The sequence below is a fragment of the Chanodichthys erythropterus genome, chromosome 7, assembly GCF_024489055.1.
Source record: "Chanodichthys erythropterus isolate Z2021 chromosome 7, ASM2448905v1, whole genome shotgun sequence".
Classification (NCBI taxonomy): domain Eukaryota; kingdom Metazoa; phylum Chordata; class Actinopteri; order Cypriniformes; family Xenocyprididae; genus Chanodichthys; species Chanodichthys erythropterus.
The window spans coordinates 21778469-21795016 of NC_090227.1; the positions used below are offsets into that span (position 1 = coordinate 21778469).

General features: G+C 38.3%; 1 protein-coding gene across 2 annotated transcripts in view; it reads left to right on the top strand.

The window, feature by feature from the left end:
* rab27a (RAB27A, member RAS oncogene family) overlaps positions 1-13583 on the top strand; it is a 30758-nt gene extending 17175 nt beyond the window's left edge. For both annotated transcript variants that reach the window (XM_067389904.1, XM_067389903.1), the window contains exon 6: positions 11846-13583. In XM_067389904.1, coding sequence (XP_067246005.1) covers positions 11846-12047 — 202 coding nt within the window. In that variant the 3' untranslated portion in view covers positions 12048-13583. The remainder of the gene's footprint in view (positions 1-11845) is intronic.
* The last annotated feature ends 2965 nt before the right edge of the window (positions 13584-16548 follow it).

A 16548-nucleotide genomic window follows, 5' to 3' on the forward strand; every position in this document is an offset into this window, starting at 1 on the left:
TGCAAATCATTAAAACTAGCAAAAAGACCATCAATATAGAGATCACCAAATTGAGTGATGCCCTTATCTTGCCATTGTTTAAATGTAGAGTCTAGTTTGACAGGGGGAAATGCATGATTATTACATATTGGGCTTTGAAGCAAAAGTGCTTGTCTCAGCTGCAAATGTTGGCGTAGCTGAGTCCAAATTTTAAGAGTAGAATGAACAACCGGGTTTGATGTATATTGTGCTATTCTAATAGGTAGCCTAGATGTTAATAGGGCTTGTAGAGAGGTTGTTGTGCAGGATTTAGATTCTGTTTCACACCAGTCAGTAGTGATGGGTGCATCCAGTAAACTATCTTTTGAACTTGAGCTGACCAATAATAATATAAGAAATTAGGGAGAGCTAAACCCCCATCTCTCCTATGTTTCTGGAGAAACTCTTTCCGAATCCTAGGGTTTTTTCCATTTCATATAAAATTAGAAATAATTTTATCTAATCTTTTGAAAAAAGCTTTTGATAGGAAAATGGGTAGGCATTGAAATAATATAGGAATCTAGGGAGAACTGTCATTTTAACACAGTTCACCCTGCCAGCCAGGGTTAGATGAAGAATCCTCCATTTTTGAAGATTAGATTTGAGTGTATTCAAAAGAGGAGTAAAGTTATTTTCAGATAGTCCTTTAAAGCTTTGTGCAATATTGATGCCCAGATATTTAAACCCAGATCTTGCCAAGCGAAAGGGGAATGCAGAGTCAGACATTTGCGAGTGCGTTAACAGGCATGCATTCACTTTTTGAGATATTCAATTTGTAACCTGAGAAAGTCCCAAAATTGTGCAAGACTGTGATAATGTCATTGATGCATGATGAAGGATTTGAGATGTAAAGAAGCAAATCGTCATTATAATGAGAGCTTATGTTCAACCCCCCATCTGTTTATACCATGAAAAGAAGGTGTGGATTTTAATACCAGAGAGAGCGGTTCAATTGCAATTGTAAACAGAAGGGGGCTTAATGGGCACCCCTGCCGAGTGCCCCTTGATAGAGAAACATTTTTGGATCGCCATTTATTAGTAACCACTGAAGCAACTGGGGAGGTATACAGAAGTCGGGTCCACTCTATAAATCTGGGGCCAAATCCAAACTTATTCATAGCAAAAAAAAGGTAGTCCCATTCCACGCGATCAAATGCTTTTTCGGCATCTAGCGAAACTACAATTTCAGGGGTGTCCTGGGATTGGGGGGTGTAAAGAACATTCAAAAGACGACGAATGTTATAAAAGATGTGCCGACCTTTTATAAAGCCAGTCTGATTAGCTGAAATGATACTGACCAAGGGAGACTCTAATCGGAGAGCCAGTAATTTGGCTAAGATTTTGACATCTGCATTTAACAAAGAAATTGGTCGATATGAGCTTTCTTTCTCAGGCTTCAATAGAAGTGTAATCAGTGCTTCGTTAAGGGACTTTGGTAAAGTTCCTTGGGACATAGAATATTCAAACATATTAAGCAAGAGTGGGGACAATTTAGTAGAAAGCTTCTTATAGAATTCGATCGGAAGGCCATCAGGCCCTGGGGACTCGACGCTTTAAATCCAGACCATCTAATACAGCCGCAGATATTTCTTGTAGCTGGAGGGGATGATCTAAATCTTTTTTATGTTCTGCTGAAATAGTGGGGACATTTATGATGTCAAAAAACTCTACCAATTTAGACTGATCATTAGGGGTTTCTGATTTATAAAGGCTAGAATAAAAGTTCATAAACGTGTTATTAATTGTAAGGGGATCGATAGTTAACTCCCAAGCATCGTTTGTAATTTGAGAAATATGTTGAGCTGATGATCTGGATTTAAGCTGATGGGCTAAAAGTCGGCCAGCCTTATCACCGTGCTCATAGAAAAAACCTTGTGACCGGAGAATAAGCCTTTCTGCGTGATTTGATGAAATTAAATTATATTGGGTTTGAAGATTGATCCTTTCTTTATAAAGTTCTGGTGTAGAAGTAGAGTATTGACTGTCAATTTTGGATATCATCTCAATTAGCTGTTGCCTTTTCCTTTCCCTCTCTTTGTTAATAAAAGCAGTATATGAAATAATGTCCCCCCTGAGCACTACTTTCAGCGTCTCCCAAAGGAGAGAAGGGGAGACTTGCTCCATGGAGATGAATTGTAAAAAATTGTCAATTGAAGAGGATACATGTTTGCAAAATGAGTCATCTGACAATAGTGAAGAATTAAATCGCCAAATGTGATTCGTAAAATTAGATGGAAAGGAGAGATCTAGTAATAAGGGAGCATGATCAGATTCTATAATAGCAGAATATTCCACTCCCTTTACTGGAGAGGAGATTTTTGTCAATAAAAAAGTAGTAAATTCTTGAGTAACAATGGTGTACATGTGAAAAAAAAAGAGTTGGGTCTACGCAGCCAGTCTGGCTCAAAAAGGCTGAGATTTCATTTGCCATTTTAGAAGGGGCCTGTGGTTTTGGGTTGGAGCGGTCCAGGTTTGGGTCCATTACACAGTTTAGATCTCCGCCTAAAATCAGATAATGTGAATTGAAGCTAGGTAAAGCGGCAATCAGCTTATTTATGAAATTCTTATCATCCCAATTAGGGCCGTAAACATTCACCAGCAAGACCTGGGTATGAAATAGTTTTCCAGACACCATGATAAAACGACCCTGAGTGCCAGCAATAACTTTGGAGGCAATGAAATGAATTTTTTTTGTGTATTATTATAGCTGTTCCTCTTGCCTTGGCATTAAATTTAGAATGGAAAATGTGACCTACCCATGGTTTCTGCAACCTAAGATGATCTGAATTGAGTAAGTGTGTCACTTGAAGGAAGATAATATCGGATTTAAGACGCTTAAGGTGGGAAAAGATTTTTGACCTCTTTATAGGGCCATTAAGACCTTTAACATTCCATGATGTAAACCTAATTCATGACTTTCCTGCCATTCCTGTTTAAACATTGGACATAGTTCACTATAAGAAGATGAACATAGCACTTGTGGCATAGACAGAACTGGTACCCAGCTAAATTTCTCATCCCAAAACAAAAACAGATGGAGTATCCATTGAGAAAAACAAAAAGGGAAATGAAAGAAAAACACAGTCAATAAGGCAGTAAACCAACCCATGAACATTAGAACACTCTTTCCTATGTTTACCTCCCCAACTGAGGTAAGCTGCAGGACTCCTATAACCCCCTTGCACTCCCAGTAACTCTTCATTATCTACTTAGCTGTTGAGCCTCTCAGCAACCTAATCCTTGCACATCACAGCAATTTGTAAATATTATATATACTGTATAAAACAGGTTTAAAAAAAAAAAAAGAGAGGACACTTATGCCTCGTTTCCACTGAGTGGTATGGTTCGGTTCGGTACAGTTCGGTACGGTTCGGAGCGGTACACCTTGATCAGGCTTGCGTTTCCACCGCAAACAGTACCCTTACTTGATAGGCGTGGTGTAGCCGGAAAACAGTGATCGACGTCATTCTCGCGCGAAGAAGAAAACGATATAGTAAACAACAATGGAGGACATACTACAGCTGATCTTGTTCTTGCTTCTCGGCTTGAGGCTGTCTGTCACAAAAAGAAGACGAGTTTTGCATTCGGCGTTTCGGAATACCAAGATTGCAAAGTTCAGACGTCCATGCCGCAGCACCTACCAGCAAGTGGAAGAGAAACCCTGCGTAATTTAAAAACTATTTTACTGTGTCATGAAATGTAGTTTTAAAAGTTTTTCAGGCGAGAATGTAGTTGTTTAAATCTCAAATCTGTGGTTAATTTATAAAGATAGCGCCTATTTGAAAATTTGATCTGACGTTGTCGGAGTTGTGAGATCCAGGCGATCACCGGGCGCTCGGTGCTCATGTACCCAGCCGAGAGCAGCTGTACCTCGGCTAGTCCTTCTGAAATTCGCCGCTGGCTCTGATGTCTCTGTAATGGTTAAAAACAAGATATCATTCATCTTGTGTATAACGGGCAATCTTTGGTCTCATGAATTTATAATTTGTTCCCGGGCAAATCGTTTTGGCCGAGGGGAAAAGGAAGTTTTATAACTTTATATATTTATTTAACTTTACCCTTGTAGTGCGCTGTAAGTTACGTTTGACTGAATTGTTTGCTTGTCTTAGCTTCTCATATTTTATTTATAATGGTTATTATTGATAATTAAAACTGACGTTTAACAAAAAGAGAAGGTTGTTTTGTCTTATTTCATTTTATTCTAGGCTACAGTGAAGATAATCAGAGTACATGTGCACATGTTGCCTGAACCACACATTAATAGGTTTCATATTTTTTAAATAAAAACGAAAAGAGGCAGGGTTGTGTTTTATATTTTGTTTTGTTATATAGCCTACATGAAGTGAAGATAATTAATGCACGCGTTGTCTGAACCACATTTGTGTGTGGCGCCTCTTGTGTTGTCATTCCCCTTGTAGCACGCGCAAGTGACGATTCTCTGTCAACCAATCAACGTTCTGCAGAGTGTAGCTCCACCCTTTTGGTACGGTACTGTTGTGCATGGTACTAGAGGTCTTCACGGGTCCAAAAATTCATACCCGAACCCGAAGAGACCCGTAAATGTGCTACACGGAACCGACCCGGCCCGACTATTATTTTGAAAGTTGGACCCGAACCCGTGCAGAACCGAGAAATGCCATTAAATGTTCTACCTGGACCCGTCTAAGCTGGACCCGAACCCGACCGGACCCGTCTGGACCCGATCGGCACATCTATTCCACATCAAATTGCTATTAATAAGTCAACAAACAAGTTGCGAAAATAAAACGTGTTGTCTTTCTCCCTTGTACCTGACTGTGATGCACTTGCCAAGAAAGTTCATCCATAATTCCTCTCTTGCCGATTGAAATGCTTAATCCACTCATTATTCCAGCTTTAAAAGTTCACTTGCTGTCACGATGACAAATGCGACTTTGCAGTTTTGCATTATTTCGTTGTATCTCGAGACTCGACGTTAGCATTACTTATTTGCGGTCATTTCTGTGCTTTCTGAGCCGAGTCTGACCAAAACTTTAGATATAACAAGACGGTATAATGTTATTATAAAAACAGGAGAAAGAAAGTGCGCTCGCATGAGACATGCGTGTTAGCTGGAGCAACCTGAAACATAAGCTTTAAGCGTCACAGAAAACATTTGTGTGATAGTTCATATTTTGTTAATGATTTGAAATAGCTAGGCTATGTTATTTAAATGTGAATGTGCAAGGCTACAAGCAGTTCTTGAGATTTGAAGTTTGTTTGCATTACTGTTGCACACGATAGGAAAAGGAAAACTCGATGATCACCGTTTGCTTGCATTAACTCCGCCCACTCTGCTGGGGTCACTCGTGTTTTTTCACCTTATTTCCCGGCTCATACTTTGCAAGTTACAAAACACGCACAGCGCTGACTGACTCCCAACACGGCTGGGTGATCTCCGAATCAAATCGGCTCGGGTATACACACAATGTTAATCAGACCCGGGAACTGAAGTAATAGATTAGGACCCGACCCGGCTGACCATTTAAAATATAGTCCCGAACCCGTACGGGTCCCGGGTCCTCGGGTCTCGGGTCTTCTTGGTAGACCTTTACTTGGACCTTTACCCCAACGAAAGGGTCCCAAAAAAGTGGTATGGTACGGTTTGGAATTAGGGTACCATTCACAACTTTTGACAATGGAAACGGAAAAAAATGCGTACCGAACCGTACCGTACCGTACCGCTCAGTGGAAAGGAGGCATTAGTCCGTCTTCCAAGCATAGGTGTCATCCGTCATAAGTAGTACATACACCGTTTTTTACCCAAACGATGACAAGAACCATCATTATATAATAATAAAAAATAAAAAAAAAACTGCAAAGGTAGCTGTGTGCTTATCTTTAAAGTAGTCAGTTAGAAATATATAGTTAGCAAATTACTCCCTTGCTGCTGCAGTCACGGTCGCGTTGATTAGTCGTTCAAAAGGCTTCGGCTTCGGGTGCTGATTCAAAAGTGACGGTTTCCCCGTCGTATGTGAATCGCAAGTGGGCAGGGTAGAGAAATCTGAAACGGATCCCTTTCTGGTAGAGCATTGTTTTAATATTTTTGAATGCAGCGCACTTCTTGGAGAGTGCCGCGCTTAGGTCAGGATAGAATCTGAGCCCAGCGCAGCCCAGCGCAGGGCTCGTTCCTTCTCCTGGAATCGATGAAAACATACGATAATGGGTCTTGGAGGTAGGCCATCTCTGGGTTTAGGTGCCAATCCACGATGCTGTAGGGAAAACACCCTAGGAAGTAAAATTAGCTCAAATGAAATATTTAGGGAATTATAAAGAGTTGTTTAGATTACGACCGAGCAACTGATTCGTCCAGCGTTCATTTGCTCGAGCCGTAATAAGCTCTTGTAACGGATATAAATATCCAACAATCGTGAAAACACTGATTAGAGCACGGTAACTTGATCACAGTTTAAGACATTAAATCATAAAGCACATAATACAAGACACTTTCCTTTTAAAATCTACAAGAGATTTTATTTATTCTAACACAAACTAATCTAACACAAAGGCACGCACATACACACACACACATTCATACGCGTTGCAGTAAGAAGGAAATGAGAGAGAAAGAGTTTTGAAAGAGAGAGAGAGAGAGAGAGAGATCTGATTAACCGAATTCCTATCAATGCATAAGGACCAGAACGAACCATGAATCATTCATTTATGCACCAGTTCAGTTTTGGTCTGGAGGTACTTGCTTGCGTTGACTTAAAGGTGAATTTCCCTCGTCGTGCAGAGAGGGGTTTCCCAAGTCGATGATTGGTCCAGATCAGGTCCGTGTGGAACAATGAAGGAAGTCTCTTTGTCGCTGGAGTTGAAGCGGCAAAAGTCGTTGGTTGAACTTTGCGGCGAAACGTAGGACACGAGACTTTCAGCGGTAAAGGAAAATTAAGTAAAGAAAAGAAAAGTGAGTGAAGGTTGGATGGCTTGAATGGGCGGCTGGTCTGTTCTTCTTGTTACTCCATTGTTTTTGGTACTCTGGTCATGGTTTCTCTTACCAGAACTAACCAACTCCAGTTCGTTTACTAACCAACTTCTCTCCTTCACTATCTTGCCATATGATTATTTAAACTTAGTTGTTTGTCACACCTCTGAGGAGTCTTGGCCAATCAGACATTGTCCTGTTTCAAGAGGGCCTTCCTCTGCCCCCAATAAAACATAAGTGTCACATCCCGGTCTGTCTCTGCTTTAGCAGAGTGCCATTTTAACATAATTGCTATTAAATGGAATACAATACATTTTAAACAGATTTCATTCAAGTCAGAATATAGGAAAGGGAGAAAGAATCAAATTAAGTCCAAATAAGGCATACTTCCAGTCATTCAGTCAAGAGTTAATGCATTTACACGAATTGTGAGTGTTTCTAAAGCCTAACTGTTTACAGGTAGTACTTGTGGACACATAATGCAAAATGTATGTAGTTAAAAGATGTTTGATAAGTCCGTTAAAATTGTTGGAACAATTTTGAAGCAGATTTATTTGTTCAACAGTCTCTTTGGCTCTCCTGTGAAGTAAGGAAACAAAAGGGTCTGGATTGTCTCTCTGTCTTCTTGGGTGACCCTTTGGTATGTCGCTTCTGCTATCAGGAAGCATGTGTCGTAAAAGTAATCAGCCTGGCTTTATCTGCAGACGGTCCGGAGCCGGAACCTCAATTCTGAATTAGAATTATGTTTTGAAAGAATCATCTAAATGATTCATTTGTCTGGTTCGTCCACAGTTCTTACAATGCGCTCTTTCCAGTTCTGGTGGTTTCTCGAACACCTGATCCCCCATGACATCTTTCAGTAGATCAGAAGTGAACTTAATCATGTCGGTTCCGATTTCGCTTCAGGCACATTTATGATCCGAAGATTTGCCCTGCATGAACGATTTTCCAGATCGTCCAAATGGTCTAACAGCGCCTCATTGGTTGTTTTTAATGCAGCGATGTCTGCCTCCGCTTTAATAAGGGCCTCAAAGTTTTCTCCTGCCGTAGTTTCCACAGTTGTGAGACACTTTCCGAACGCGTCCACGGTTTCTTGAAACGATTCTATGGATAGTTGAATTGGTGTCAGGGAACTCTTGATTAACGCACTCATATCCTCTTTCAGATATACTCGCTGTTTTTCCAGCTCCGTAGTTAGCATACTCAAGGAAAAATCCTCGTTAGCCTCCGGTGCAGCCGCCGCCATTTTAGCTAACTTGCTGCTTATGGAAGTTTTCTTCGAATCTTGATCAGTTTTCATTTTAGAGTTAGGCAGTTTGCCACCGCACCCGTATTACAGCCCCCTAACGTGTGTCTAAGCTCTTCTAGAAGATAGTTATTAATATTTAATTTGAAGTTGTCGGGAGGCTCAAACACACGCGTCCTCTGCCTACATTGCTCAAACCGGAAGTCCATAAAAATTAATTATGCCCACTGATTGTGCTGCTTGTTTTATATATACTTTTTTGTTTTAGTACACGATTCACTAAAGAAATTATGATAGTGGTGAAAAACATGGCCTAAAAATTTGGGCTGAATGAAATTTGCTTTATGCATTTCTCCATCCCGCAGGCAGTGCGATGTACTACTACTGAAATATATATATATATATATATATGTATGTATGTGTGTAAAAATCCTGTGCTTGTCTACAATACACATTTAGATATTTACTCTGAACGCATTTTCCGTCATTTGATGAGAACAATAAATATTTAATATACTTTTTTAATTAATTGTATTTTTAACTAGCAGCTTAGAGTCGTTGCATTTATTCTAAGAATAATAATAATTTATTGAAATATTTTTATATCATTTTTATATAAAAATAATGTCCATCTAATATTAATTATTATTATTTGTGCAATATACCATGTATAAAAATCCTGTGCTTGTCTACACTGCACATTTAGATAGTTACTCAGTTATAATGTGTTATCTGTTACTTGATGAATCTCACAGTGTTAATGTGCGATTGCATGAACGTTATCCTCTGTCAGTCTGCAGACATATCTACAAAGAGTTTTATATACAGCATGTGTCGTCTTCTGCATGTAAACACAGAAGAGAGAGCTTCCAGGTTAGATGTCAGAATGCCAGATCTTGCATCAGCACCACACGCATGCGTCGTGGCGTTCTAGTGAATGCGTGTCGGAGTCCCAGACGGAAGAAAAAAAGTTGTTGAATAAATTTGTAAAAAAAAAAAAAATTTTTGTGCACAAAGTATTCTCGTCATTTAAGGATGAACCACTATAGTCACATGGACTATTTTAAAGATCTTTTTAAGATCTTTTAAAGGTCTTTACTATCTTTCTGGGCCTTGACAGTGGTAATTGCTTTGCTGTCAATGGAGGATAAAAAAAAAACATCTCGGATTTCATCAAAATATCTTAATTTGTGTTCCGAAGATGAACGAAGGTCTTACAGGGTTGGAACTACATGAGGGTGAGTAATTTATGACAGAAATTTCATTTTTGGGTGAATTAACCCTTAAATGGCAACAGGCTATAGTGGTTACATCATGTTCAGTCTCGTGAGATCAAGCAACTATTTAACAGTGATGTGAGTTTGCAGTGACTCGTCTGTTGAATGTTATCAGAGTGATCATCGATTCTGTTGACTGACTCTCACATCTAAACTCCTCCCAGGCTTGTCTTTGTACAAACAATAGAGACATTTGAATCTATCACTGCTGGGGTTCTCAATCTTTTTTGCTCTATGACTCTGCTAGCGTGGGAGTTTACAACATAGCTCTGGGGCTGGTTCGCTTACATAACTAAAACAAACATTTTTTTCCCTCTGCGTTTTTATTATTACAGTAGAGTAGAGCTCTATCTGTATTGTAATAGCATGTTAAGATGCTAGTCCGTGCTAACTAGTTGAAGAGTTCTCTCTGTAAACATTGTCAAAATATCATCAAAACAATATCATTGTTTGACATTACAATGACATTTTTTACTTTATGACGAAAAAGTCTGTGTACAGATCTGGCCTAAATGTTTATCTTATGTTGGAGGTTTTCAGCTTCCCTTGGCATTCTAATACAGTTCCCACAGGTGCACCTACATAAAGTATAACAGTGACGCTGCTATCATGTCTTATAAATAACACAAACTAAGGTGACACTTACCATAGAGAAACTCCAGTCATGACTGAGAATCAGTTTCTGGTTGATCGACTACTTCAGACGTTTCATCGTCAGACTCAAGCTCGAATTGATATGTTAAAATAGATGCTGTCTTTTCTGTCCATACATTGTATACAATGTCTGGAGAATTGATAGCTGTCATTCAGTTATGGCGATGGGTGCTCGGTGCGCGCAGTAGACCAATCACAAAGAAGTGTATGCTCACGGAAAGGAGGGGTTTAGAGAGACTGATTCTTCAAACTGCTTTTAACAAATCATTTACAAATCATTGAGAATTGAGGTGAAATTAAATGTACATTTTTTGACCTAGCATGGATGTAAACCTGTTGTAGGAGACTCCCAAAACAATATTAGGAAACTTAAAAAAGGCAAAGTACTCAACCTCATGTCGTCCCAAACCCATAAGACCTTCGTTTGTCTTCAGAACACAAATTAAGATATTTTTGATGAAATCCGAGGGTATCTGATCCACACATAGACAGCAACGACGTTGCACATTTTGAGGTCCAGAAAGGTACTAAAGACATTGTTAAAACCATCGACGTGTCTACAGTGGTTCAACCTTAATATTATGAAGTGACAAGAATACTTTTGTGCGCAAAAACAAAACAAAAATAACTAGTTTATTCAACAAATTCATCAGTGTTTACATCCGAAACGCAGCTGTGTTGGCCAGCTCTGGTCACGTGAGCAGCACAACGCATGCGTGTGTAGACACGTCGACGGCTTTAACAATGTCTTTAGTACCTTTCTGGACCTCAAAAGGTGCAATGTCATTGCTGCCTATGTGTAGATCAGATACCCTTGGATTTCATCAAAAACATCTTAATTTGTGTTCAAAACTTACAGTCTCTCACTTCCGTTAAAATGGATCATGGATTTTCATGACATCACATCACACTTCAGCTTCTCATCAAATCTTCTGTCCAATCAAATGCTCTTTAGAATCTGAAGTCCCGCCCCCTTCTACATTATCATCAGACACTTAAGTTGCAGGTGAAATTGGTCATTTATTCACACATTTACTAGTTTCTACATGGTGAATGGCACATAGTGCACTATATAGAGAATAGGGAACCGCCGCTGCGGGAGCACAGTCTGCTCTGGCCCAGGGACACAAAAGCACAGAGCAAATCATATCCGCGAGTCGGCTCAGACCACGAAAGTTATTGGACCATTTAAATTCTGCACAGAATGCTGTATTTTAAAGTGATATAGAGGAGATTAGGAGGAGAAACGGTTAACGTTAGATATTAAAAGGAAACCGGTTTTAATGAGTTGAATGGCTCTGGCTGAGCTGTGATATAAACGGAACACTATTGGCTATTTTTAAAAAGGGGCGGGGCTGTTCGATATATCCCCCTGTCTTCCTGTTTCAGTTGAAATCACGTCAACACATTGAAAAATGCTGCATGTTCCAAGACGCTTCAGTGGGCCTTTAATGACAGAAATTTAATTTTGGGGTGGACTAACCCTTAAAGATAAATTCATTAGAAAATATTTTCAAATAGAAAGCAGTTATTTTAAATTATAAAAACATTTCATAATATTACTGTTTTCACTGTACAAATAAATGCAGCCTTGACAAGCATAAGAGACTTCTTTCAAAAACATTAAATCATTATATCTGTAGCTTAGCAACATGCTAGTGCCAAACTCGGTTGGAATTGAAATCCATTTGATTTGTCTTCTTGCAGCGTCCCATACTTTGAGACAAGCGCTGCGAACGGTGAGAACGTGAGCCACGCCGTGGAGGTTCTGCTGGATTTGATCATGAAGCGCATGGAGAGATGTGTGGACAAATCCTGGATACCTGACGGAACGGTTCGAACCAACGGTCACAGCACCAGTGACCTGGCAGAGCCGCGGGACACAGACCAGAGCAAGTGTGCCTGCTAATGCCACGTTCCTGCCACTTTACAGTAATAATCCTCCCTGTGTGGCCTCTGCTTCAAGATGCAGTGAAGGCTCAATAATCGTTTTCATTATTCGTATTCATTTTGGTTTAATTCACTGGCTGTAGAAGATCAGAGACCCTTTACAAGAGACAGAGCACTTTACAACAAATCTTTCATTCAGAACCCTTAATGCATCAGACTAGATGTGTATCAAGGGCTTGATTTCTATCGCTGTGCCTTTCACTGTTAAAACTAAATCTGGACTATTGCATGCAGTGGACATCAGTGCATTTCTCTGATTCCAACACTGTGACACAGTTGATAGAAAATGAGGTTTGTGATTTCTAAATGAAAACCTCACATCTTAAAATCACTGAAATATAAACATATTTAAAATATATTTTTAAAAGAGTTGTAAATGACAGTTGTCATTATTATCTCACCTCCCATGTTATTTGAAACCTGACTTTTTTTTATGAAAAATAATAAAAACATTTGAAGTTAAAATGATGAGGGTGAGTAAATTATGACAGGCTTGTCATTTTTTTGGTGAACCTGGTTTCAACTTGGTTTGGTAAAAATAATTTGTGCTGGTTGTCCCTCTCTAGTGGACCGATGGTGAATCGCATTCCCTTCAATGCCACTTTTTAACAAGTTTGTTGAACTTCACACTTTTAAATGTTACTATGTTATCTCTAGTCCTGTAGATATGTCAGACAAATAAAATAAGTATTTAGATGTCATCGTATTCATATTTAGATTAGTAGTTGATTTATATTGCATATTTGTTTAGACATTGACCAGGTGTTAGTTGTTTTTTTTGTATTTCTGGACTCTGGTTCATGTAACTTTACTGCCATTTAATCACGGGATTTGTTTTGGAATGTTGTTTAGATTAAATATCCACATCTATACTGTAAATTATGGTTAAAGTTCATATTTTATTTCTCAAAAAGGGGTTGCAAAGTGCCAGTAGAGTCTGTTCATCTTATCTCTTTACAGTCCCTCCATTTCACAAAAGTAAAACAAAAGAATTCTGAGTGAATGTTTTTTAATTTTCTGTGGACATTTTGGTTTCGTTTACAGAATCATTTCCAAAGTGCTTTATTTTACTGTAGTGCCTGTAACACTGTATCATTGCCAAACACTGTCTTTTGTGCCAAACACTGAAACTCTGTTTGAGAAAATAAATATATTTTATTTATTATTATGATGTTGTATGATGTTGAAATGCATTAATAATGATAATCTACATGCTTGTCTGATGAAATCAGAAATTGCAGCACAGACCCACAAATTAGCCCTGCTTTGTTTTGAATTTTTGCTTAAGACATTGGTTTCCTCACAAAGAGCTTCTGTTTTTAGTTTGGCAATGTGATTACAATCTTTATCCAACTGCTGCCTCCAACAAAGAAAACCTGAAGTACTTTTTTTCTTTTTTTTTCTTACAACATCTATTCTTTCAGTTTACTTGATTAATAATAATAATTATGTATCTATACAGCACCTTCTGAACTGAAACATGTAAATAAAAAACGTGATTCTTGTTACTTTTCTCAACACTGGTGATGATGCACTAATCACAGCCACAGAGTGCTGGATAAGGTATTTAAAACATTAAACTATTTTATAGATTCTTGGGGCTGATTTCCAGCCTTTGCAATCAATATATTTATACGATTATAAATTTTAGGGTATAAAAATATACTGGGAATAGAATTAGGTTCTAAAGTGTTATCTATATGAGCGGTGATCGTGAAGGAAACATTCCAATCAAAACCAAAGCTGATTTCAACAACACAACCAATTAGAATGATGTGGTGCAAACACCTTGATCAGCTGACAACAGAAGGGTGCATTCAGAGCCATTGAGAGTTGTTTTTGTTTTTTTTTCTCTGATGACCAAATTGTGTCCAAAATGTATGCAGCTGGCTTAAAGTGTTTATTTTTCTGAATTTCTTATCAATATTCTGGTTCAATTTCTGACCAGTATTTGAATCATTTAATTTTTCCTTCTTATATTGGTCTAATAAATTGGTAGTATCTCTTTCAGATAAAACCATCCATAAATGGCACGCAACAGTCACTTCACTGTGAACGGCTCATGGCCATATAGTAATTAGGCTTGCCACTACACCAGATAAAAACAAAAATGTATAAAATTAAAGTGTTAGTTCACCCAAAAATGAAAATAATGTTATTTATTGCTCACCCTCATGTCGTTCTACAGCCGTAAGACCTTCGTTCATCTTCAGAACACAAATTAAGATATTGTTGATGAAATCCGATGGTTCAGAGAGGCCTCTATTGAGAACAAAGCCATTGAAACTCTCAAGGTCCATAAAGGTACTAAAAACATATTTAAAACAGTTAATGTGAGTTCAGTGGTTCTACCTTAATAGTATAAAGCGACAAGAATACCTTTTGTGCGCCAAAAAAACAAAATAACGACTTTTCAACAATATCTATATGGGCCGATTTCAAAACACTGCTTCAGAGCTTTACGAATTGAATCAGTGAATCGGAGTGAAAAAGTCACGTTATTTCAGCAGTTTAGCCGTTTGATAGGAGAAATGAATCACTAATTCAAAACAAAAGATTCATAAAGCTCAGAAGCTTCATGAAGCAGTGTTTTGAAATCGGCTCAGATAGATATTGTTAAATTTGTTATTTTTATTATTGTTGCACACAAAAAGTATTCTTATTGCTTTATAATATTAAAATAGAACCACTGAATTCACATGAACTGTTTCAAATATGTTTTTAGTACCTTTATGGACCTTTCATTGGCTTTGCTCTCAATAGAGGCTTCACTGAGCCATCGGATTTCACCTTCAATATCTTAAAGGGGTGGTTCAATGCAATTTCACTTTTTTAACTTTAGTTAGTGTGTAATGTTGCTGCTTGAGCATAAACAGTATCTGCAAAGTTACAGCGCTGAAAGTTCAATGCAAACGGAGATATAAAGTTATGGCAGTTTAATGCCTACAAAAACGACCGGTTTGGACTACGAGCTTCTTCCCGGGTTGGTGACATCATAAACCCTGCAAAACACAACATCATACACCCGGGAACACGCAACAAAGTGGGCGAGGCCATGTCGCACGCATAATGGAAGTACACCGGACGCGTCAAAAGATATAGAACCCATTATAATCTGTGATAGTGTCTACACTGGATGCGCCGTGGAAGACAGCTTCCAGAATCTACACGAGTTAAATGCTGGATTTGCGTAAAGGCTTTTACTGAAAGATTTAAAAGCAGAAGCTGCTGTTTATGGGCTTCAAACTGTAAGTATGTTTTATTGTTTGTACATGTCTTTTAAACGAATAGTTCTGTTGCTGTTTTTTTGGTTGCATCAAGGACGTAAACAAAGAGCAACTCGTTTCTGCTTCGCTAGCCAGTTAGCTAAATTCAAGTACATACTTCTTCATCAGGATAAAACTGTATATTGAAAGCTAACAAACAGCAGTGACAGCATATCTAAACACTTTGACACAAATACAAAATTAAATACCATTCAGAAACGTCCTTTAAAAGCCGAGATTGCAGAGGTTCTGTTTGACCCTCTTCATCTGGGATTCGGCTCAATTTGATACAGTAATATAAACGCCATTATTTACATTTCCACCTAAGTGTGTAACAACGAATGGTAAGTGGCGTAGCGTTTCCGGATGCTGCAGCGAATCACAATAAAATGGGGCAGCTACCAACCCGCTAACCAATCTGAGCACATTGCGTATTTCAGAGGGAGTGGCTTAATAGAAGCAGGAAGTCAAAGTTCATATGACAATGGAAACAGAGGTGTAGAATAAAGATAAAATATATGAAAAATACAGCATTTTAAAAAAAAAAAAAAGCATTAAGACATGTTAAACTGTGCCCCAAGAACACAATCAAGCCTTAAAAAAAACACTGAACCACCCCTTTAATTTGTGTTTTGAAGATGAACAAAGGTCTTGCGGGTGTAGAACGACATGAAGGTGAGTAATAAATGACATTATTTTCATTTTTGGGTGAACTAACCCTTTAACAAAACCTCACTGGTGTCATAATGCTTGATATCATCATATTACGAATTAATACATTAATTATTATTAATGAGTTATACAACTACCATACGTATATCCAGCCTCACCCAGACACGGTTACATAGTCATACAGTTCTACTGTAGCAAATCTCAACCTCATACTAATTACCAAAAAATGTAAATAGTGCAAAAAGATCTTAGCTCCAAGATTTTTATTGACAGTGGGTTTTTATTTATTTATTTTTGGGTAACAATACAGATTATATGTAACTTGTATCAATTAAATAAAGTGTATGTATGTTTTGTCAAGTATATTTCTCTCTCTCTCCATCTCTGGATGTCCCAGCGCTGTCGAGTAGGCGACCTGTTGTCCGTGTGTCTGTCGAGAGAGACCATTTGAATTTTATAATGAAGCAGAGCTGGAATTGAGACTTCGTCGGGACAGCATTCTCGCACGGAGAAGTGTAATTA